The 26,669-nt window shown below is 37.1% G+C and overlaps 1 protein-coding gene across 1 annotated transcript in view; it reads right to left on the bottom strand.

The window, feature by feature from the left end:
- Positions 1–13,691: 13,691 nt before the first annotated feature.
- LOC132273887 (DNA mismatch repair protein MLH1-like) overlaps positions 13,692–26,669 on the bottom strand; it is a 37,857-nt gene continuing 24,879 nt past the window's right edge. The window contains exons 13-16 of the mRNA XM_059774995.1: positions 23,071–23,232; positions 17,868–18,042; positions 14,293–14,453; positions 13,692–14,030 (exon numbers count right to left, since the gene is read on the bottom strand). Of these exons, the coding sequence (XP_059630978.1) occupies positions 13,986–14,030; positions 14,293–14,453; positions 17,868–18,042; positions 23,071–23,232 (543 nt within the window). The 3' untranslated portion in view covers positions 13,692–13,985. The remainder of the gene's footprint in view (positions 14,031–14,292; positions 14,454–17,867; positions 18,043–23,070; positions 23,233–26,669) is intronic.

The following is a 26,669-nucleotide window of genomic DNA, read 5'->3' as shown; positions in this document are numbered from 1 at the left end:
AACACCAATTAAAACAAGTTCTCATGTAATAAAATTCAAGATTTAGCAAGAACACAAAATAATACAAAACTCAATTTTAATCTAATTCTAGCATTCATATAAGATCAATTTATTGTCTATTTAAATCCTAGAATTAACCTAGGCATGCATAAAAACACGAAGTCCAAGGGAAGGAGTAAGTGAAGAACTTGCCTATAAGGTTTTTGGTTCAAAACCTCAAAATTCTTCTTCTCTAATTTTCCAGTGATCTCTGATTGCCGTCAAGCTTCTTACTGCTCTAGTTCTAATCCACAAGCAGACCTCTTCCTTCCTCTTTGGTCCAGCCCTTTCTTGGCCGCAACTCTCTCTCTTCTCTCACACAGTTTCTCTCTATCTGTATCTCTTTATTCTCACGTCCCTCTCTTTGCTCCTATAAGGGTTTACAAGCCCTATTGCAAACCATCTTATGTATATTTAGAGGTTAAACATAATCCAACCCTAGTCCTAATTTCAATCCAAGTCTAACAACGAGGGAATGAAAATAAAATAAAAGAAAAGAAAAATAACACATAATACATATATATCTAATATACTATACGTGACTACATAAATATATATTTATAAAATATAATTTATACTTATATATATGCATCTTACCATCCTAGTATAATAATAATTACTTATTATTAAATAAATTACTATATATATATATATAACTATTATATATATACATCCCTCCATGGGTCAATATCCGTACCCATTAAAAATCATATCCAAGTAGTCCATGCAACCCATTAGTGTGGTCTATTACTACTATCCACAGCCCAACTCCTTTATATAAAAATAAAATAGTTAAATCCTAACAATTAAGCTATACATAATGCACATCAGCAGATACAAATAATTCAATTAAAGCATTTAAATTCAAATAAGCTAACAAATTACATTTAACCACTTAATTAAATTAAACACATAAACAAATCATCAATTAATCAATTAAATAAATTAAAAATGCAAATAAAATAATTAAATAAATGCCGAGACTATCCTTTTAAAATTAGGGGTATTACAGTTTTGTTTATAACTAATCCAATTCTTTTTGGTTTAAAGGTAACAGATTTGATCTGATTGATTGGTTGTCACAAGCATAAAGTAAAATTAAACTAAAATTAAATTAAAGAGATTAGAAGGAGAAGGTTTTAGGTCTTGACTTCAGCACGAACCTTTGTACTATGGTTAACTGTTCAACCTTGGCATTTTAACAATTTATATATTCAATGAATTAAATTCAATAACATTCGTTTAATTCAGTTTTAAAGAAAGATGTTTTATAAATTTCAATTAGCTATAACCTATCTGCGGTTAGCATGGACTATCCACCTACCTACTTCTAACTACTTGAACTAATTTTGCAGTATAATCCATTTTTCCTAAGCATAGACTATGAAAACATTCATTTATAAAAAACATTAAAACACCATTGCATGATCTCCATTCTTATGTCTGAGAAGCTATTAGCCGCCAATCTCATACACTAAGAATGGGTTGAGAATAATTAATGAATACCTAAATCTAAGACAAGGTATTAAATATTCAAAAACTATTTAAACAGTAAAATCCAATTTATGTGACTCAATTGCTCAAAATCATGCAATCCAAATATATAATTCATTAAAGTACCCAAAGTTGAAACAATCAAACCACAGTACTTACATTAGGTTACATCAGTGCCCTAATGGAGGAATTAGCTACTCATGACAACGCAGGATATCATCTGTGCTATTATGGTCTTCATCGTCACGGACGACACTTCTCTTCTCAAGATCTTCACCTTCTATGGTTATGAAAACCCGAAAAACTGCCACTACAATATAAGATTTTTAAAATAATACGAGAGAAAAAGAACAATTTTTCTAAGGCCTTGTGCCTTCTTTTATAAAAGAATTAAGATTCTAATGGGCTTTTAGGTCTTCTAGCCCATCTTAGATGAAATAAGACTTAAAAAGGAAGCTTATAATTCCAACCTGTCATGGAGGGCTCGAGCTTTAGAAGTAGAGCTCGAGCTATTTGGCAAGAGCTCGAGCCTTGGAAGCAGAGCTTGAGCTTTCTTGAACATGGCTCAAGCTTCATTGAATGGTGCTCGATCTTCACTTTTGTACTTAGCCAAATTTCTTCAACTATTTTTCGAAGCGTCTTTTCCATCAACACTTAGAATATTTTTGGATTTTTTTCCTTTTAACAGTGCTCGATCTTCTCTTCAAGTTGCTCGAGCTTTAGGTGTAAAGCTCGAGCTTTTGGCTCAGGGCTCGAGCTCTGAGTGACAGTGCTCGATCCCTTAAGGTCTGGCACGAGGTCGTGGAAGCATGGCTTTCTCTGAAATCAACTCTTCAAATTCCGATGACTCAGGCTGAGCTTTTAGGCAAAGGCTCGAGCACCCTGAGGTAAGGCTCGAACACTCTTAGGTAAAGCTCGAGCTCTGAGATGGTGGAAGGCGTCAGTAGTGTAAGTGATCATGGTGAAAGGCAGTGCTGTGGTGGCAGTGAAAAACGACAATGGTGTAGGTGGGGTGGTGGTGGTGGAACACAATAAAGGTATCGGTGGTGAAAAGCAGTGTTATAGGTGGAATATGGTGACAGTGGTAGTGGTACTAAAGGTGATAGTGGTGGTGGAAGGCAATGGAAACGGCAGCAAAGTGGTGGTGGTTGAAGGCAACGACAGTGGTGGTAATGGTAGTAATGGTGGCAACGACGGTGGTGGAAGGCAGTGGTCGGCGGTGGCAGTGGTGGAAGTTGCGATTATCATTGCTCCAATGGGCTACGAGAGAGTACTTTCGAGATCCTATAATAAATTTGAAGGACATGGTAGCAATGATAGGAAGATAGTGTGTGAGATATGCAAGGATGATATATCAGTTATGCTCTGTACGAGGGAAAGTGATTGTGTAAAAAATATAACTAGTAGAGTGAGGAGATAGATTCGCTCCTGCATAGGAGTTTCCCCTTCTCTTAGGTGATCTCTCTGCATGTCAGAGTCGTTTGATCAGTGTCCGGAGGATCTCTTTGGTTTCTTGCCTTCCTTTATTTTTTTGTTCTTCCTCTTACTCTTTTGTAGGGTTAGGTCGGGTTTGTGAACAGTTGGTCCTTGCTGTCTGTTTTCTCTTGGTACTCTGTAAATTTGTGTTCAGTTGTTCGCGATTTGGGTGTGACGGTTGGAGATTGAGATCACCTCTCTTCGATATGTCTTCATTTGGGTATTATTCTAGATTTTAGCTTGTTATTAGCAAAATTCTAGTTCTTTGGAAAATATGGTGGTGCTATATTTTGTTGTTTTGTCTTTTATCATCTGATCTATTCCATCTCTTGGCTGGTCATAATGGTGGGTTGATTTAGGGTAGTTTCTTGCTTTTCTGGGTGTTGGTGGTGGTTTTAACTGAGATTTGGAGAGACTTTCGCTTGGAATGTGATCGACGATGGGTGTTGTTTTCTTTGGGTCAGATTCTTGGCATCTATGATCTCCATTGGAAATGGATCTAGATTGGGGACCCATTTGGGAGCTGTTATATCGTTGGCTTTGGTGTTGTGATTGGCGATGGCTTCGTCCATGTTTTCTTTGGTTTGTTTGTTGCAAACTGATCGTCGGTGGGATGACTGGTTTGACAATCGCTTGGTCGGCTTGTCGGCTTTGTGGGTCGGTTCATCCTTAGTGGGCCAGGTTCCTAATGATGTCATGGCTAACGATGGTACAGTATCTTAGGCATGATTTATGCTACCTTGTGGTGGGCCAAAGGCGTGGGATCGTTTCATCTTTCTGTTTGGCGGTCCTAAAGTACTTGGTTGGTACTTTTTCCTACAACGGCATATGTATTTTATTCAAATCTTGTGTGCTTAGGGTTAAGGAGCATACTCTTTATGCCTTTTCATCTGCTAACATTTATTGTTTATCTCTTTAGGGTTCATGTGGCTGGCTTTTTCAACTGTGCTTGGCTAACTTTGGGGATCCTCTTATGATTACACTTACATTTTTTATGCATACTTCACTGTATATATCTAGTGTGATCACCCAGCGATGTATGCGTGATATTTTGTTTTTATGGTATATTCTGATTCTGTGGTGCGCTTTTGTTTTCATTATCTTTCCTCCTCTGGTTCTGTCTAAGGTGGTGATGGAGTAAGGTATTATTGAGCAATTCTGGGGGATAATGTTAATTGCGGTGGAGAAGGAACCAATCATTTTATCTGAAGAGGATACAGTTCAGAGTGATCAACTGTGCCAAGCTAGTCTGTTTGCTATAACTAGAGAGTCAGTCTAATTCGGGTGTTCCGGTGTGTAATCCTTCGGCTTCTTCTAGAAGGTCAGGGGCACAAGTTGGGGAGTCAGTTACCTCGAATTCCTCTCAATCTCAATCTTTTACAGCTCAGCTTGTGTTGTTGGTGGGGATGGGTTGTCTAAAAACACACGAATGCCTTCGAATTTACTTTGTGATCAACCATAATCAATACAAAATAAATATAAGTAGCAATGATACAAATATTGAAAATATAACCCTCTAACTATAAATTACATAATTACCCAAAGTGCCGGTCTAAGGATTCCGAAGATTCCGCCGAACAAATCAAAGTAACTACTAATTAATAAAAGAGTCTATACTTCTCTCATGCTTAAGAGTCAAATCCATGACAGTGATAGGGAGCAATCGCATACGACGGCTCTCGCAATATATCTCAACCTAACGCGGATCCAGTTTAAGTCTTAATTAATTAAGAGTCCATCCATAATTACCGACTATGAATAATTTATTATTACTATTTATATTCATGTATTGATCGCCATCACATACATATATAAATATCTCTTATAATCAAGTGGACACTATCAATTCCATAATGAATCGAAACTTAATACATTGAATTCACTAATTGTATAAAGTATAAATATTTCAGATACGTCAGGAACATATGTCACTTTAATCCAAATATGAATTCGCTATGCCGGGACATATAAATCCCAACACTTTCAACAACAACAATAATAAATAACAAAATACGAAGGAAGATGACACTAGCTAAGTCAAAGATTGGCTCAATAACCTCAAACGAATGACAGAGACAATGCATACGGGTTTCGCATAAGATTCATTACTAACAAGAGACTACTCAGTTTAGCATTTGCTACATGGAACGCTTGAACAGTGGTTTATAACGTTAGTCCAATTTTTATTTCTCACATTACTTCACTAAAAACAGACATTTATGTGGAGAGAGCTGTTGCGACCCTCTTCAGCGAAATGAGTTAAGACACAGCTCATACACATCTATTTTTCTTTTCCTATAAGAAACAGCTCTCTCCACATAAAACCCAGTTAAATTTTCTTTCATTCTTTCTTCCCCCACCTCCACCCCCCCCACCCCCCCCCCCCCCCCCCCTCTTATTTCTCCATAGAACACAAACACTTGTTTGGAAAAGTAATGATTGTAACACAACCCTCCAACACCCTAAAAAAATGTGATGACATGGGAGTGATGGGACACGCTCATATGCATGTCTAAATTTTATATATTATTCTATATATATTAGTCAAAAGAGTGACTATAACAAGTATACAACGATCAATGTGGCTAAGTGATTCCCCAATGCTCCATGAGGCCCAACCAGGTGACATTGAAATTGTGAAAATCCATACAACCATTACACATGGATATCCTCTCTTATGATACCCCTTATATCCATAACACCTTTGGGGAACCCTTCAAGAATCCTCATTTTAGGATCTCAACAAATTTTGGCTTAGTTCATGTATTGGATTCTTAATTATCCCTTAAAATAGCCCACCATTACCTAGCTGTTAATAAGCTAGAGTCTCAACTGTTAGTTGGTGAGATTATTGGTCCTATTTGACTTTTATTTTTATTTTTATTTTTTTTTGCATTGGTAAGAAAGACACCACACCCACAACCCTCTTTTTTTTTTTTTTAGTGTGATGATTTAAAGAACAGGAATGTCACTTAGGATAATTGAGACTCATTTTTCTACCATTCATGATCAAAAGGACTAGAAGAACCTAAATTCCTCTTCCATTTAAAAGGTGAATATAAATTAGTACGAGAAGTGTGTGTGGAGGACATGGAAGGTTGTGGGCATATACATTTAAAAGGTTTTCAAAGTATTTATTTTCATAAATTGCATTAACTGGTTGTGTATAAATGGAACAGCTTGCGCATTGAAATTTTTTTAATACGTTCTCTAACCATTACTTTCTGGCATAGCGAAACTGGTTGCGATTCTGTGGAGCAGGTTGCGCTATTTCTACCAAAATAGAAAGTTGAATCCTTTTTAGTTTTGGTTTCTCTTTTTGACGAGATTTTTTAAAGAAATTACATGCACGAAATTGATTTGGTTTCCAAGTATTTGTATTTTTTTATTCAAAAAATCAATTCAATTTTTCCGATTTTATTTTTGAGAGCACACACATTAACACAAGATTGATTTAGAGTGATGTTCTCTATTTGATCAGAATTAGAGTATAATTGAATATTCAACTATTCCGAGAAGCAAGATTTTGTTTGTCTTCGCATAAATTCATATTTGAAGAAAAAGGGTGTTTCGATCACACTTTGATGAGGTCAGAGCATTCATAGAGTGTTCATGATCTACTTGCAATCCTTCTACAAGGTTCAAGGAGTAAGTCTGAAGTCCTCTGTTGGATAGGAGGTCGTAAAGCCGACGGCGTTCAGCGAGTTGATTTTTGATAGAGTGGAGGGGTTTGTACTTGAGTCAAAGTGAGATGTACTTTGCTTCATACATAGTGGATTGATTCAACTGAGATAGCTGAAAGTCCTCGAGGTTTTTCCAATTGGTTTTCCTCACTAAAAATTCTGATGTCATCTCTCAAACTTTACTTAACTTGGTTTATTTCACAGTATTTATTTTTGCGGTTGTTGATGTTTAATTGATCTTAATTTTAGGTGAATTAATCAATCACAAAAATTGAGCAAGTTGACTTATTCACCCTCCTCTAGGTCATTTAGAGAGTTAATCACAACTTAATCAACTTCCGCACCACGTAACTCACACTTATATGTATTTGTATATTTCAGATTCTAGCAAACTAAACAATTTGTCAATTGAAAGAAGAGGTGGAAACAAACAATTAACGCCGGAGCGTCCCTTGCCAAAGCCTAACAAACTCAAGGTTACTTAAACTATGATTTTCTCAAAATGCAGAATTGGTTTTTAGCCCAATTTTGAAGCCCAACCGAGAACACTCCAGAAAGAATTGGGTGAGGAGACACCTATGGATGGAAAGATCTAGAAGTCTAACATGAGTGACCAAAAATTGAATGTAATAAAAAAATTAATCAAAATTTAATTTTTGACTATTTATTACATGTAATCAAATATTAATTAGTTTGCATGTAATCAACTATTAATCATAAAAATTGTGATTAACTATCTAAATGACCTAGAGGAGGGTGAATAGGTCAACTTGCTTTTACCTAAAAAAAAAAAAAAAAAAAAAACTATTAATCATAAAAATTAATTAATTTCCAGGACTTCCCACCAAAAGGATGTTCTAGAGATTCATCCATCAATTTGAATCGAATTGACTTAAGTATTTTGTATAGAAATGAGTTTGCGGTTAACTTCTTCTTCTTGAATACCCTACGGTTTCGTTCTGCACAAATGTTGTAAACAAGAGATGTTAATGCCAAACGAGAAATGTGTGCTCTGTAGTTAGTTGCCTTGCCTTTCCAATGGTGAGCAGCCCGTGCCACCAAGTTGTTCCACGAGGAGGGTAGAATGTGGAAGGCACAACGTGCTTGAATAAATGTCAAAATGGGAGCATGGAAAAAGCATTGAAAAAAAAAAGATGGTAATGTGATTCATATTGCACAGCTGACAGAGGTTTGGAGCATTCAAAAATGATGTGATTGTTTAGTTTACTACATCCTTTCATATAGTTTTCCTTAATGGATCCAAACCATAAATTTACTGTCATGTTTTGCATGAAACTATTGTGCACACTCGTAACATTTGTGCATGGTTGTTAGTTACTTGAGCCTCTGTTTGGTTAGCATATTTAGTGAGGGGAAGGAAAGGGTAAAAAAGAAAAAAGAAAATGATTTCTCATGTTAATTTCATGTTCAAATGAGAATAGAGGTTAGATTTTTTTAATGGTTTGTAATACAATAAAAAGGAGAAATATTATGCAAAATTGAAATATTAAGTGAAAAATGATATTTCATGGTCTTCTAATTCTGTTAGTAAATCCATGAACCAAATGGTCATCCCCGGACCGGAGGAATCAGCAGATGAAAATCATCCGATATTGATGCTCTTTCCTATTATTGAATATTTTACCATTACTAGAGGAATCAGTGGAGAATAATCCTCTAGTAATTATATTATTTCCTATTCTCTATCTATTTCCATTATCATCGTTTATTCTCCTGTATAGAGAAGCCTCCACCATTGTATTGAGTATGAAAAAGAGAGTTTATAATAAAAGTGATGTAGCCCTTAGGGTTTGTGCGTCGTGGTTCAACCTTAGTAGCTGAACCACGTATATTCTTGCTTTGTGTTCTTCATTACTTTGTTTCTCTATTCATTTTTAACAGTAAGTGACATGATTATGCAGAATGTGTACACTACTATTTTGAACTATAGGTTTTGGAGTTAGGATCTCAAAGTAGCATTAGTTAATTACACTCTTTGACTGGAATTGCCCATTTCATTTTCTGAGAAATCATATGCTTTAGCACTTGAAGTGTTCAACATTGTTGCTTGAGAACTTAATTGAATTGCATGAGAAAATTTATTATTGTATTTCGATCAAATAGTTTAATCAATCCATACAGGCTTGAATTGGGGAACAAATGGAAAAATGAAATTACTGACTCATAATGGTTTAGTCTTTGGTTGTGTTATGTACCAAGAAATATGTGCCACCTTTTTACTTTGAACTATATAATGTGTTTGGCATGCAGAAATGAAATGGAATGCAAGTGGGAACGGAATGAGAATGAAATAATCATTCTCATTATTGTTTGGTTGCATATGTGAAATGTGTAAGAATGGAATAACAATAACCATTCTAGGGTTTGGTTAGACCAATTAAAAATTTTAAATAAAATGATTTTCAAATTGAATTCTCCAAAATATCCTTCTTAGTGAAAATTAAATTAAATAAAATTCTTCTATATATATTTTTAAAAGAAATGGTGGCGATGGTGGATGATGCGTGGCGGTATTGGATGGTGGAGGTGGAAGGCGGTAGTGGTGTTGAAAGGCGACAGCGGCGGTAGTAGTGATGGAAGGCATCAGTGGTGTAAGTGATGATGGTGGAAGGCAATGGTGTGGTGGTGGTGGAAGGCGACAATGGTGTAGGTGGGGTGATAGGTGTCGGTGGTGAAAGGCAGTGCTGTAGGTGGAATGCGGTGACAGTGGTAGCGGTAAAGGTGACAGTGGTGGTGGAAGGCAATGAAAACGGCAACAGAGTGGTGGTGGTGGAAGGCGACGACAGTGGTGGTAGTGGTGGTAATGGTAGCAACGTCAGTGGTGGAAGGCAGTGGTCGGCGGTGGCACTGATGGACTTGCGATTATCATTGCTCCAATGGGCTACAAGAGAGTACTTTCGAGATCCTATAACAAATTTGAAGGACATGGTAGCAATGATAAAAGAAAGTGTGTGAGATATGCAAGGATGATATGTCAGTTATGCTCGCTATGATACGAAAGTCACATGCTTATAATAATGTTAATTTTTTTTTAAGCTCTGTTTGTTTGGATGTAAAATATTTTTTTATTTTTTTGTATTTGGTTGTCGTAAAATATTTACAAAGAAAAAAAATATTAAAATTTAACAAAAATAACTTATCCATCAATTTTCGACAAGTTATTTTACATGCCGTGCCCGATGGACTCGACCAAAATTAACCTCGACATAGACCTTTGCCAAACACCGGCAAACTAAAAATAAAAGAAAATTTTACCTGAAAAAGAATATTTTACGTCGAAACAAACGGAGCCTAAAGAAGGGGTTTCATATTTAAACTGTATTTGTATTGTTTTGAAGATTCATATATATATATATATATATATATATATATATATATATATATATTTGAGAGTGTAGGATGTGTAAGCCTTTGAAGCGTCCATAGAGTATTACGCACACGACACCTACCATACGACCAAACTTAATGCACGAGCCTCTGCTCATTGTGGCATTACTTTCACATATCATGAGAGGTTGTTTTCTCTTTTTAGACATGTAACCTTGATTTTCTTAGCTGAAAATCAGTTAACCAGACATGTGGTGGTGCATGTGAGATACGTGTTTTTGTATAGGATAATATCGATGTCAAAACAAGTCCAATAAAATCACATTTTTATTTTATTTTGAGTCTCGATATTAGATGAGATACCTCAATTAAATATGAGTATAGAATTTCGCTTAGAACATGTATGGGAGTGAGGACACAAGTTAAGTTGTTAGGACTTAAGAAAATATATATTGTAAATAAAATTTTAATTTTCAAAAGTGTCAGACCGGTCCCACTTTTCTTAACCAGTTGCACTTCTTTTGTCTAGTTCCATCTAAAGACTAGAAAAGTCCGATTGGTACCTTTATTTGTGATCGACCGCACTTGTTAGAATTTTCATTTTTTGACCGCTGGAAAAATCCAACCGGTTCCATTCTTCCCGACCCATTGCAATTTTTTTCATTCGTGCGGAATTTCATTTTTTTGGTAACTTTTAGGTTTTCTTTTTTAACCAAATTTGTGGGAGATGGACCGTTCGTTTTTTTACCTAATTGTCAACCTATATAAATACTTCCTTTTTTTTTTTTTTTCCTTCTTGTCTCATGAAAAATATAGAGTTCCGAGAATATTATTTTTACAAATAAAAGAGCTTTTTGAGAGAAGATCATCTTTGATTGTTTTGTGTATTTTTTTTTTTTTTTTTAGAGCACGTGTTATTACACATGATTAGAGCTTCTCTCTTTGGGCCTGCTTCTTTTTGTTGTTTTTACTGTTTTGGGAGTTAGATTAATCTTTCGTTTTTACCCTTCTCTTCTCTCTTTCAAATTAATGTGTGCGTACTTGCCTCTATATATTTTTTTATAACTAACATGTCACGATATAATTGGATGATTAATTAATTTTAGATCAAATTTGACCTTAGTGTAAGTAGATTAATCAATTTTTATTATTTTTTCTTTTTAATTTTTTCTTTGTAAAGGATACATGTCACTTTTCAATATAACCATATCAGCAATAAGAAAGAGTTTTCTCCTTTCATGTTTGAATGCAAGTATTCATCGCCACTATTTTTGTAAATGGCATGTAAAGCTCCAGAAAACTAACATAAGCCTGTATTTTAAATTTCTTCTTAATTAAGGGCCTAATTTAGAACCACAATTATTTTGTACTTTTGCTATGATAAAAAATATAAGTAATGTTTCAACTTTAGAGTGTGTTTAATACTATTCGGAAGCTTGTTTACTAACGTATATTTGTTGCATGATTTTTGGAAGCAAAAACATTAAAGTATGTTTGATAAAATATATATATATATATATTGCAAGTTTGAAAAATAAAATGGCTAATTAAAAAGGTCATTTTAAAATTTGTTTTTTTATTTTTTTTTAATGGTACTATCCATCGATACAGTATTTCTGCTACAATGCGGCTTGGTGTTCCGATTTTGGCTTCTTTTTCGGAAGTGATTTAGTACCATTCAAATTATAACAAACGTTACCGGATATGATTTTTTTATATTTATTTTTTGCTAAGCTATAGTACATTATACGAAGCAAAAAACACAAAATGTAAGCGGATGTCAAACAGAATAAGTGTTTATTTACAAGTGTTTGCTTTATTATAATTTTGAGGTTTAATCTACATACGAGTGGGCCTAGACTATAAGATCGGGCCCTAGACTATTTAAATAGAGGTCGACATATATTGGATGGACAGGGAATGAGCTAGCATAGTCCTATATACTACTCTAAATGTGTCAGTCGGTCAAACCCAGCCCGTTTGGCCCATCATGGTCACCCCATTTATTAATTGATTTTTTTGGTTGTTTTTTCTATTAGAAAATTATTATTCACAGGACTTGTACAGTCACAATATCTACTTTAACCTCCGACATCAATTACTTGCTCTTAGTAAAGTTTATTTAACCTCCAAATTAAGGGTAAAACAAATGGAATTATTATTTTTTTTATAACTTTCCAAATCCAAGTCGCACTCCTAACAGAGTTAGGATTCTTCAGAAGCCTTTAGTACATGCATGCTCTGTTTATTACCAAAGTGTTTCCTAATCCAAATCCAATGTTTATCCTATTCCTATTCCAATACTGTTCTTGTAATTTTGTATATATACAACACACTCTTCTGCCGCAAGTTTGAACCATCGCCGATTCACCATCTTTCTTTTTCTTAGTTTTCTAAGTAGGTAGTATCGATCATCATACACCACCTGTTCCTCTTTGTTATCCCCTAATGGCTGCAACAAAGCTGCAGGTTAAGAGCCGAGGTCTTATTAGCGGAAGTAATAATCAATTACTGCCTTCCATTCAACTCTCCCTAGATTTTAAGGTGGAAAAAAACTATCTCTCTTCAGATGGATCCTTCAAAACCAACACCAGACGAGACCTTATCGCACAAATCTCGAAACAACTTCCATGCGAAACCTTAACACCCGATATCATATCCGGAATGTTTTCTGGAATGAACGTACCATTCCCATTAGAGGGATTTGAATACAGACCATATTATGACCACGAAACAGTGTATGAGCTTGACAAGCTAGATGATTTAGTCAATACTGTCATGGCTGATGCTCGTTGGACCGTCGCTAAATTCTCAAACTGTGGCCGAAAAATACTGGTTTTGAACATCAACATTGAGAAAATAGTGATTTTGTCTAGTCAGGAGATCCAAGCAATGGACCATGCAAAGGAGATGGAAAAACGTGTGCTCGAACTTCACCAATTCGTTTCCTGGATCGTAAGGGTGCGGCCTGGTATGGATTTTGATGGCATATGGAAAGAAATAGCAATGAGAGTGAGGAACACAGCACCAAAGAAAGCTCAGTTGGACGAAAGATATGAAAGAAACTTGCTCTTGTCATTGATGGATCGGACCATGAGAGAGTACTTGGGATATGATAGACTAGTGCCTGCAAGTACATCATCTATCGAGGGATTAGAGACAATCAAATTTGAAGAGAATAATGATAGAGGGAAAGTGTGTGCGATATGCAGGGATGATATGTTTATTGGGTCGGAAGTGAGTCGCATGCCATGTTCTCATACATACCATCAAGTTTGCATTTTGGAGTGGCTCAAAAGGAGTCACATGTGCCCCTTGTGTCGCTTCGAGTTGCCAAGCCAACCACATGGAGCAATTTAAATATTTTTTCCCTACCCTTTTTCTTGTTTTCTGTTATATATATGTAGACAAACTACTGAATTTTAATTTTGCATGATTATAGAATGTTTTCTGCAGTAGGATGTAATTGACTTGAAAGTCCAAATCTGGAAAATATGTTATAAAAAAGTAGTTGTTGATATTTTTGTAAGTACTGTCATAAGTAGAATTTATATATTTTCCCTGATGTGATTGATATATCTATAAAACTATACATGTCCAACAAAGACGAATACTTAGGCAACACTCCAAGAAATTTATCACAAGCCAACGGAAGCACCACTTTCAATTACCACCTATATTACCCAGCAAGAACAGTCAAACAGAGGCAGAATGTTAAACCACCCCAAAAGACAGCAAGAGAGAAAAGGAAACATTTACAAACACCCACTGTGTTGTTTACAGATGATGGATATATATTCCTAACTAAACCCCATGACCGGTAGGAATTACAGTAGTATTTCCCCGAAAGAGTCTTTTGGCACGTACACATGGCGGCAGCATATGGAAACAAGACATGTCAGCAACTTAATTTCTGTGTCAATACGTCTGACTGAACTGTTCTTGTTAGCATCTTTCGAAAGTCTTGTAAAGTTTCTCCAGTGAAGCTACCTACAGAAAATAAATAAATAAATAAAATTACTCTAATAATCAAAAAAGAGAAGATACAGTGCACAAGCGTAGAAGGAAAGTATAGAGAAAATAAAAGGAGATATTAAGTGCATTAATGGATGGAACTTGTCGAATGGAAACTTCCAAACTAGGGCATATAGCTATCTTATCGAAGTTCCCACAGGTATATCCAGAATGCAATAGATATGAGGCCTAGGATGCTCGAGAAATGAAACATTTCAATTGGAATATAAAGAATTACCTTGACAAATGTTCCGTTTGTTGCCATCGAATTTGGGGGCTTGAGAAAGAGTCTCATGGAGGGAAACAAGACATGCTGGATTGACCATTCCCGCTGGGCCCAAGCATTCTCTGCCTCCGACAGTAGTTCATGCTCAATTTCATCGCCCATTACATCATCCTCTGTATAACAACAGCATTCTTTCAACAAAAACAATAATAAATAACAAAATGCGAGGGAAGATGACACTAGCGAAGTCAAAGATTGGCTCAATAACCTCAAACGAATAACAGACAATGCATACGGGTTTTCGCGTAAGATTCATTATTAACAAGAGACTGCTCAGTTTATCATGTGCTACATGGAACGCTTGAACAATGGTTTATAACGATAGTTCTAAAGCTCCCAGTTCACCATTTTTAATGATTTATAACGTTAGTTCTAAAGCTCCCAGTTCACCATTTTTAATGGTTTATAACGTTAGTTCTAAAGCTCCAAGTTCACCATTTTTTATTTCTCACATTACTTACTTCACTAAAAACAGACATTTATGTGGAGAGAGCTATTGCGACCCTCCTTCAGCAAATGAGTTAGGCACAGCTCATACACATCTATTTTTCTTTTCCTATAAGAAATTTGCATAAAGCTTGGAAAGATGGTGCATTAATTTTTTGCATCAGCACCCAGTTCAATTTTCTTTCTTTCTTTCTTTCTTTTTTCCCTTTATTTCTCCATAAAACACAAAACACTTTTGGAAAAGTAATGTTTGTAACACAACCCTCCAACACTCTAAAAAATGTGATGACATGGGAGTGAAGGGAGATGCTCACATGCATGTCTAAATTTTATATATTATTCTATATAAATTAGTCAAAAGTGTGACTATAACAAGTATACAATGATCAATGTAGCTAAGTGATTCCCTAATGCTCCATGAGGCCCAACCAGGTGACACTGAAATTGTGAAAATCCATACAACCATTACACATGGATATCCTCTCTTATGATACCCCTTATATCCATAAACACCTCTGGGGAACCCTTCAAGAATCCTCATTTTAGGATCTCAACAAATTTTGACTTAGTTCTGATAGATACACAGTTCGAGGGAAAGGACAAGGAGAGTAGAGTGTTGATATGAAACTCCATGGTGGGGACCCCAATCTAAGGCAAATCATAAACTACGAGGACCTTCTCTATATAGATAAGCCTCAATATCAGCACTAGGACCTCCTCTAAGCCTCCATAATGTAACCTCAGCTTCTATGGCTAATGTTAATGCACTGAAGGGCCCTCGAGAAACCCCTCTCTATAGAGAAGTTTCGAGGATGCTTAAGGGCCATCGAGGAACTCATCTCTCCAAATAAGTCTTGAGGAAGATTGTAAAACCCTTGAGAGACTACTTTTCTACACAAATCTCGAGGACAAATATAAGGCCTGTATAAGTCCCATATATGAATAACAGGCCGTAAAATTTTGAACCTCCTAAGCATAAGACTAATCCTGCAAATACTTTGTGTTATAGAAAAAGAATTCATATGAAAAAAAAAATGCACACATATAATATTAAAATATAATATAGCAAGTGTAATAATAGTATAATTTAAAATTTATGTAAAAGATGTCTGTTAAGCTTATGCATTCATTATTTGAGAAGAAAAATCAAAATTAAATATTACCCATTACAATTTACATACACATACAAGAGTTACTGCCATGTATTCTATGTATCTGACATGTGAGATTCAAATCTATGTTCCTGTTCAAGCTCAATTTACATAAACAGATATTCTACATTTCGAGATTATGTTCATGCTAAAATGTTTGCTTTTATTGCTTGGTGACAGCCGTCAACGCTGTTTAAGTGTCATTCCAAGAGGCCATTATGACCCCTATGCCATATAAGATATAATACTTCTAAGAAAATCTCTCTTATTTGCAACTTCAACCACAATGTCGCCTTCAAATTCCACAGGTTTCTTTTCAAGGTTGTTAGTTTTTCTCTAAATTCTCTTTTGCGGTTTAAAGATAGCAGGGATTTTTCTTACTAGAAGAGGACACGGCCAACCCAAGGTTTTGTCTAGAATAGACTAGAGAGGGCCCCATTCTTGGGCCCAAAAGAGAAATTCGGGAGAGAGACAAAACAATTTGTTGAAACCACAGAGTATTTGCAGATGCTTTATTGATTGACCCTGGGAAAAATAAAATAAAATATGAGAACCTAGCCATGATCAACCTGGATCTCTTCCTTTACATGTAGACCAATAAGATTATCTTTGTTCTTTATTGAGTTCAGAACAATTCCTTCTTGTATACTGGGATATGGGTTCAAGAAGGGAATTAGATTTTTTTTTTCCTAGTTCATACTCCCTCCCTCCACCACCCCACACCCACCCCCACCCCCCCACAACCCCCCCCCCCCCCCCCCCCCCCCAACAAAAGGAATTGTTTTCACCCAAGAGGATATTTTGCTTTCCTACAATGGTGATGAGATCAGGAAGCCACAAGTAAACTTTTGCACACTCCAGGGGCCAACTCTTACAAGAAGCTCTGGGAAGTTCTTTGATACGGAAAGAATTATTCTTACGGTGGGATTAGTAATTTATAATCCAGGATCAGCAAGGACACTTGAATCTAGATCTTTTTCTCAGCCCCTCGATTTGGCGTAAGAGTGAGGAATGTCTATCAAACAGGTCTCTAGGGTACCAAATGCTCAAGGATACTTAAAATTTATGCAGGCAAGTGGATCAATGCTGGAGGGGAGCTTCTGAGGTGCCCATGGTTCAAAATTCAACTGCAGGGGAAAGCAAGGTTCTCAGCTCGCAAATGTAAAGGAAGGAGCAGCAAAAGAGAGCAAGAAATGTAGATTGTTGACCTCGACATAGTTCTTATATGATTATGTACACCTTATTTTAACTTGGCTTTGACTATTTTAGGATTCAAGCTCAAGTCTGCAACCACAAACCCAACAAACACAAAGGCAAGTAGGACGGGAAGACCCTGCTGTTCGAAGTTCCCTAATACAATCTGGATGGCCAGGGCCCAGTTCTCAAAGACAAAAAAAAAAATGAGTAAAGGAAGATGTGATGCAGAAAGAGTGGGTAGTACAAATGAGCCCCCGATACCATAAGCTCTCTTCATGGGAAGGGGAAAGGTCCAATGGAGAGGCTGATCCCAGATGGTGAGGAAGCATCACTAGGATGCTCATCTATGGAGATTAGGCACAAGGAAATATCTCATACAAGGAGGCCGTCTTCGCGGCTGGTGCAGAGGCCCTTATTTGCTGACATAGAGGCGCCAAAAATTGAAGACTATTCCTCCTAAACCTCACAAAGGTCAGAGAGCGAGCACAAATTGTTTTCATTTACTATACATTATGTTACACCAACTCATTATACTTCTATATGAACAATGAGGAAGGATAACATTAAATATTTGGTCTAGTCCAATACCCTAAATTCTGGATTATGGACAGCTAGACACATCTGCACAAAAATCTGGTACTATAAAGCATTAACCTTAAAAGAGGAAAATATCATCCAAATTACTGAGCAACAATTGGAAGGATTCATAGTTTTTCAGCAGAACAGTCATACCTGTAGCTTTTGAGGAATCTCTTGTGTCCTCAAGACCACTGCAGGCTGTTCTTCTCTTGTAAAATTGCAAACCATCACCTGCTGGATTAGGCAACAAAGGAGGATGCATGGCATAGAAGTTTCCTAGAGCAGCGGCAATTGATTGAAAGCAATTTTTCTCATCATCCCAATCAACCTACAATAATGTGCTAAAATCATATTTCTTTTTCTTTTTTTGGTAGTTAAAGCAAACACACACACCCATACCCACAACATGCCCCCCACGTCAAACTCTCAACCTCCCCTTTGGGGAGGAGAGATCATACCATCCAGGCTAGAGGCCTGGTAGCAATGTGCGAAAATCATCATTTGCACAAAGTAAAGAACATATCCCAGCTTTGAATGAACAACACCAGATTCAGAATGCAGGCTTCTTGGTCATGTCTGAGGATTCTCCAGAAAAAACGCATGATGATGGTTTTAAGTGTTTATATTGTAAACATTAAACAAGCAAGAAAAAAGTTTCAATCAGAAGCACAAACAATACAGGAACATTCTTTATGTTTTGTCCATATTAACCAGTCCCAAACGAGTCAAACAGTTGAAGAATCAATGCTCTTCTAGAGCATAGCTTCATATTTTTCTTTATTTTTTTTTGTAAGTAAGATTTTATAGAAGGCGCTCAAAAGGGGAGCGCTCCCAAAGAAGACAACAGCCATCCAAGATGACACTATAGCTTTAAGCTATCCACAAAATCCAAAAGACAATCCATTGAATTACAATCAATAATCAGGAATTTATATATAGTGGACAGAGTTACAAAAATAAAAAGAAAAAAGGACAGCGCACTTCGATCAACCAAGCGATCAATCAAAGGCCACTGAACTTGTGTCTATCGACGGATACTTGGCTCGATTGATCGAAATATGGTGAAATCAATTTCCTTTCGAAAACAAATCTCTTAAAACCCCCCAAGTGTTTTCCGAGACTAAATTCTATATACACCTCATGTTTAGATTTTTTTTTTTTTTTTTTTTTTAATTTTTTTAATAAGTAAAAATTAAATAAAAAGGCATTCAAAGGGGGAACGCATCCCAATTACAAGATTGGAATCGACGCTAAGGCCTCAAAGAATCCAAGAAAGTAATTAAATCATCGGAAGAGGAGCAAGAACTCCTCTTGACATAATTAAAAAGAGAGCGAATAATAAAAAGTTTCAGCGTCGCCGAAGACGACTCCTTCCCTTCGAACATTCTGTTATTTCTCTCATTCCAGATGCACCACCACACACAATGTGGAACGACTCTCCAGTAATCACGTACATCTCTCCGCATACGACATCCTCTCCAAACATGAATCAACTCCTTAGAAGAACGAGGCATTACCCAACGCATGCCAAACAACCCAAGAATAAGAGTCCAACAGTCGTGCGCCACGGGACAATGCATGAGGATATGATCAATTGACTCACCATCTTGCTTGCATAGGCAGCACCAATTGACAAGACAATTTCCCCTTTTCCTCAAATTATCAATCGTCAAAATCTTACCCCAAACAATGATCCATACAAAAAATGCTACCCGAGTTGGAGCCATAGAGCGCCAAATGGTTTTCCACGGAAAGTCAAGGCAATCAAAATTAGATAAGCATAGGAATAAAGATCGCACTTCAAAGCAACCATGGGAAGAGGGAATCCATATCAGATCGTCGCTTCCTCTACCTACTCCTTCCTGCCAATACAACTGATTCAGGAAAACACAAACCTCATTCAACTCCCAATCCTGAAAGAAACGTCGAAAGTGCACATTCCACGTAATCCCACTGTTATCAAGTCGATAACAATCAGCTACGTAAGCATGCCTATCAACTGCAGTACTAAAAAGTCTAGGAAATGTACGAGATAATGGTTGATCACTACACCAAAGATCTTCCCAAAAACGAACGCATCTACCATCACGGATTTTGAATCTAATATAAGAAAAGAAGACATCCCATCCCTTCCGAATGGATTTCCACATACCTACTCCACCTGCAAGGGTAACCGGTCTGGTAGACCAGCCACCAATCTCTTCCCCAAACCGACAGGAAACTAACCTTCACCAAGGACAATGTCTTTCCCTCCCAAATCTCCACAACCATTTGCCCAAGAGAGCTTGTTTAAAAGGAACTAGTCTTCTAAAACCAAGACCCCCTAACTTCATTGGCTTGCAAACTTGCTCCCATCTAACAAGGTGGTACTTAAACTCATCTCCTCTTCCGCCCCAAAGGAAGTCCCTTTGAATTTTCTCAATCCTATCAGCAACGGAGCATGGAATCTGGAACATTGATAAAAAATGTGGGTAGGCTCGATAAAGTGCTCTTTATAGGAGTAACTTTACCCCCTTTAGACAAATATTACTTCTTCCAACCTGCCAATCTCTTTGCACACCTATCAATCACAGGGTCCCAACTGCCTACTCTCCTGGAAAGAACCCCTAAAGGCAAGCCCAAATAAGTAATGGGAAAAGAGCTCACCCTACAACCAAGAACTGCAGCTAAAGAAGAAATATCCTTAACATTCCCTACCGGGACAAGCACGCTCTTAGCCACGCTAACCTTCATATTATACTCTAAGCATATGAGAAGTTAGTTGAGAGTGTGTTCCAGAAAATCTCTACTACAACTTTGTTTATTTGATATCGTCATTATACATAGCTTGGTGAGTATTGAATCAAGGTGTTGATCATCCATTGATACTGAACCTATAAAGTATTCGGCACCATTTAAAGAATTTTCACACCAGTAGACTCTACTTGGACAATTAGTTGAGGAAATCAAAGCCTAGGGTTGGTGCTTGCAACTATCAAATTAGATACTTAAACTCGAGTACTGTATAGATATTTAATTTTTTGATTCAAACTTCAAGTAACCTGTATTGGACTGAGTAATGTTTCATAGCACCTTTAGTCTGAATTTTCAGCATCCCATTTATTACATGATGGATAATTGGCCTGTTGTGCTATGTAGTCCCCAATAGTTGATCTATTTCGCTGAAAGTGATTGAAGCCATGTGCAAAGCATAGAGCACCTCCTTCATGGTAATTTCAGCAAAATAGGCTTGCTTGGTATAGCTCAGGATGTTGTAGGGCAAATAACAAGACGGCCCTTGGCTCTTTTGACCTGCATAGGGCGTCAAATAGCCCTATGCATGCCAACTGTTAATTATTAATTATTCCTTCATGTATTGGATTCTTAATTATTCCTTAAAATAGCCCACCATTACCTAGCTGTTAATAAGCAAGAACCTCAACTGTTAGTTAGTGAGATTATTGGTCCTATTTGACTTTTATTTTTATTTTTATTTTTTTCATTGGCAAGAAACACACTCACACCCACGACCTTTTTTTTTTTTTTTTTTCAGTGTGATGATTTAAAGAACAGGATTGTCACTTAGGATGCTAATTGTGACTCATTTTTCTACCACTCATGATCAATAGGACTTGAAGAACCTCCAAATGTAGAACAAGACAGACAAACTGCCATGGTAAAAAACAGCCTGACGAACTTCCATGAACTAGAGTTTAGACCCAAACAATCTAAACTATTAAGTATTAACAAGATGCATTCAAAATACGTAACATAGAGATCAACAAGACTGCAATAAATTAGAACCACCCCCACCTACCCAAACAAAAGAGACTATAATCAGGTAGATCACACCCAAGGATATCAAAATCAACCTCTTTATGTTAACAAAAAGTGATAAGAAACCATCAGCTTCTCAGATCTTGGTACTAAGAATCAAAAGCCATTTTCGACACTACCAGAAAATGGATTAAGATCCTAGGGCTTCAACTAGAATTCAAACAGAACACCACCAAACGGAAAGACTCAAACTAGTGACCAACTAGATATTATATTAGAGAATCAAACTTTGACCCCATCTTAACCACTACGATACTACGCTGTTATTGTGTTCAGGTCATAGAAAAAATAAGAAAGGGTGAGAGAAAGAAAGTGTTACGACAAACGCATCGAACCAAGAACAAATCATGAATCAAGACAGAAAAGCAAACACGCCACACAAAGAACACAAAGATTTAGCGTGGTTCGACACAAGTTATGTCTACGTCCATGGTGGAGATCCGGGGAAAGATTTCACTATGCGAAAAATGGTAGATTATGAGTTTCAGCCCCCGAACCCTAGTTCTCGCTCTCACTCTCTTTCTTGGAAATTTTCAGTGTTCTCTCATTAACACACTCCAAACCCTAAGTGCCATTATATATCGAGCTACATGAGAGTACTAAATAGGGTCCATGACCTGCAAGCAAAAACGGGTCAATTTTTTTCCTCAAACTGTCGAGGCCAGACAATGTGTGACCTTAGTCATCATATCCACAGGATTCTGTCCCAATCTTCCTTACTGCTATAGCACCATGTGCAATCACATCTCTGATGAAGTGCAACCTGACATCAATTTGCTTGGTCCTCTTATGGAATATCTGATTTTTAGTCAGATGTATGGCACTCTGGCTGCCACAAAACACATTCAAATCAGCCTGCTCTAAGCCCAGAATACCAACCAAGCCTCTCAACCATATAGCTTCCTTCACTGCCTGTGTAGCTGCGATGTACTCAGCCTCAGTACTAGACAATACAACTGTGAATTGCAAAGTCGCCTTCCAACTGATCACACTCCTATAAAGAGTGGAGACATGCCCAGTCAAGGACCTCCTCCTATCATTGGAATGTCGGGTTGTTGCGACCCGAAACCAAATTCGGGCCACAACATCACAGAAAGGCTGCAACAAAATGAGAGGGCTGCAGGATTCTTCTATTACTAAGCTGTTATTGTAATCCATTTTATTAATCCAAAAATTCTGAAGGTACAAAAAGATTACCACACAAAGGGCACGGAGAAATTTAAGGAAGCATGACTCTAGTATGAATGAGCAATTTATAAAAAATAAAATAAAAAAGAAGAAGAATGAACAAAATTTGTCTCACTTTCTGTGTGTCTGTGTATCTATTTTTGAAGTAGAATCATCCTCAATGTATTTTGATAAGTAAAGTATATTAGAAAAGTACTCAAACAGATCCATCAAGAATAGGATTCAACATTTACCGAGAAAAAAAAAAAAAAAAGAATAGAATTCAACCAATAGTAGCACATTATAGTAAAAAACAAAAAAGCATGAAAGGGGCGAAGGAAAATGATGACACGCTATAGACATAGAAACTTACATCATTGCCCAAACAAAGTACAAATTCTGGAACACGGTCCATGTCAGGTGTGTACTGGTCAAGTACAACAGGAAGCCTAGACAATTTACCATGAGAATCAACATGAATGCAGAAATACTCCCCCAGCAATTCAGCCTTTTTCTTGAGCAGTTCTGTATTCATCTGGATGAGCGAAAGAAAAAATAATATTAGTAGAACTTAAAATGACAATGGAAGACTGAACATTAAAGAAAACAAAAATGTATAATTGCATCATTAAAAAAAAAATAATTAAAGAAAAAGAAAAGTTTTGTTAAGATCCATATAGATAAATAAGCCCGTCAGTGAGAAATTTCAAAAGTAAAAAACTCAAGGAAAATAAAATAAAATAAAACACTAATTATTATAGAGAACAAGATGAGTCTAAGTTCGTAATGCCTGGTTGATTTATTTCTCATGAAAATCAAATGTAGTTAATATTCTTCATATGAGACAAGAACAGTAGCTATAATCCTTTTAAGGCACAAGATGACTCTAAAATCAGGAAAGTGAATTGAATTGAATTCCTCAAAATTGGTTGTTCCAAATAAATCTTGATATGGAATTGAATTACAAATCCAGATCCACCAACTAATGAATTCAATTCCTAAGTAGGAGTAGAGATTCCAAATTCCAAATCTAGTTGGAATTCAAATACAACCACCAACGAACATGAATAATATGCATATATAAATATATTCACATATACACACATTATGACACATAGTAAACATAGATATACATATATACACACATATATTGTTAGCATATATGATACCACGATTTATGGAATGACTTACCATAATAGCAGAGATTTGACTGTACATACGTTAGCATATATGATAGCCACGATTTATGGAATGACTTACCATAATAGCAGAGATTTGACTATGCTATAGAATATGCTTTAGAATATGTTGTGATTTAATTTACTTTCCTTTCTTGTAATATGAGCATATTGTCACGGGCCTAGAGATTTGGCGCAGCGGCACGGCCCGTGCGGCACCAAGGCGTTGCTTCAGCTCGCGCAAGCACCCTGGTCAGCCACCACGACCTACCCTCCCATGGATACATGCTGACTGGTTTCGGCCTGCCGTGGCCTCGTCAGGGTAACGGCTCCAGCTCCCGACCAGTTTGTGCAGGGATGGCCAACTCCCTTCTTCATAGTCAAGTCCACGACCAGCGACAAGCACCTCGAACTGAACCGAGTCGACCTGCCTGAACTCTGAAGAGGTACCATCCTGTGGTCCTGCACGCCCCTTCCCTGGAACCATTCCCAGTCAAACTCTGCTCTTTGCCAACCAGCATGCATGTCTTCTATCCTCCAAGCATCTTAGGAATCACTTCGTGACAATATGCTCTTTTTATCTATAAATACTAGAGCTGTAAATGAGTAATTCATCTCATTCAAGTCTTTACATAATTATCTCCTTTTTCTTCTTTTTATATTTCTACTTGTTATCAGAGCCAACACCTTTCCACACCTTTCGGCAGCCTTGCTACTTGTGCGACAGCCACCTTAGGCTACTTGTGACATCGTGTGACGTTGCCTACACATGTTTTTCTGTATAGCTGTTTTGTGATCGAAAACAGGTATTTTTAAGTTTTACAATTTCTTTTTTACTCTTCAAGGATTGGGTAAATTGGGATAGTTGGTCTCCAACACCTAGAAGGGTTTGGGTAAAAAAAAAAAATTAGTCTACAAAGAGGTTCCGGATATTAAGAAGGAGGCTATCTGGCTATATGTAAGCGGGCAGCGCTTCTTAAAAAAGGTATGTATTTGGATTTTTCGGGAATGATCTGAGCAGATATTGTTATTGTTTATGGTTTGGGAAGACCCTTTGATTTATTAACAGAATTTGTGGTGTTTTTGGAGTTTTTTTATTATCGGGTGGCAGATTATGGCAGATTCGGGGTCCTCGATTGTTAATTCTCTTGGCTTAAGTTCTGTGGGTGGTGGTGCCATTTTTCCCACCAACTCATCAGAAAATCCAGGACTTCAAATCACCACAGTGAAGTTGGATGGTTCCAACTATTTGATTTGGGCAGAGTCTGCCAAGATGTTCATTGGTGGCAAAGGCAAGATTAGCTATATTACTAGTTCTGAGAAAGAGTCAGTTGAGTCAGAGAACGCATATCCACAGTGGTTTGCAGATAACGTTATGGTTATGTCTTGGCTAGTCAATTCAATGCAACGAAACATAGTTGTTGGCTATATGTTTATGAAGACTGCTAAGCAGATTTAGGATTCAGTTCAACGCACTTATTCTCATAGGCAGAATAATGCACGAATTTTCCAGCTGAGGCAAGATATCACCAGGATTTCTCAGGGTGACTTGACAGTTTCAGGTTACATCGCCAAGCTTCGTGCTATTTGGGAGGAAATGTCATATTATGATTCCTTCCACTATTGGAAGGATCCAGATGATGCAGTTTTATATGCAGGGATTGTGGAGAAGAATCGAGTGTTTCAGTTTCTTGCCGGGTTGAACGACGAGTTTGAGTACGCTTGTGTTCATTTCTTGGGCTTATCTTCATTCCCTACTCTTGAGGATGCATACTCCTATGTGTTGTCAGATGAGAGCCGTCAGACTCATCCATTAGGTGTTGCTTCTGTTGATCATTCTACTATGGCAGTTCGGGTTCCCAACCTTTTAGGAACTGCACCATCCCAGTCAGTTCAGAGCTCTACCACCGGTCCTCCTCTGGGACGACAACGCGGATGGTGCGACCATTGCAGAAAAATTGGTCACGTCAAGTCTCGTTGTTATGCTCTACGTGGACGCCCACCACAGCAAAATAACATCCTCGATCCTCTGCACATTTTGTTACACAACCAGTCTCATTGTCAACTCCTGACAACTCTGCCTCTACATCTTCTGCCACAATTATCTTGACTCAAGCTGATTTGGACAAGTTAAAACAAATCTTCAACCAAATGAAGGCATCATCTCAGCCAACCTCCACTTATGCCCACTCAGGTACTATTACGTCTACATATAGCGTATCTACATCTTCGACACCATGGATCATTGATTCTAATGCTTCAGACAATATGACTGGTATGTCCTCACTCTTCCAATCTTATAGTATCTGCTCTGGCCATCCCAAGGTACACCTAGCGGATGGCTTTCCATCTTCTATTGCTGGGAAAGGTCACATATCAGTTACTCCTTCATTAACTTTGTCAGATACATTTCATGTTCCACAATTGACTACAAATCTTATTTATGTTAGTAGTGTTACCAAACAATTAAATTGTAGTGTAACGTTCTTTTCCTCTCATTGTATTTTCAGGATCTGGTGTCGAAACGGACGATTGGTAGTGGGCGTGAAGTGGACGGTCTATACCTATTGGATGCTCCTTTGTCACCTCAAGCACATTCAGCTTCATTTTCTAATATTGTTCCATCTAATAAAGCCCAGCTTATGCGTTGGCACATACGTTTAGGACATATTTCTTGCAGTTAAATAAAACATTTATTTCCTTCCTTATTTTGTAACGTAGCAGTGTCAGATTTATCCTGTGAGACATGTTATATGGCTAAACATGTTCGTTCCAATTATCCTGCTGGCAGTAA

The sequence above is a fragment of the Cornus florida genome, unplaced genomic scaffold (assembly GCF_030987335.1).
Source record: "Cornus florida cultivar Cherokee Brave unplaced genomic scaffold, ASM3098733v1 CherokeeBrave_3.0.0_Hap2_Chr09, whole genome shotgun sequence".
Lineage (NCBI taxonomy): Eukaryota > Viridiplantae > Streptophyta > Magnoliopsida > Cornales > Cornaceae > Cornus > Cornus florida.
This window is presented reverse-complemented; position numbering and strand designations above follow the sequence as displayed.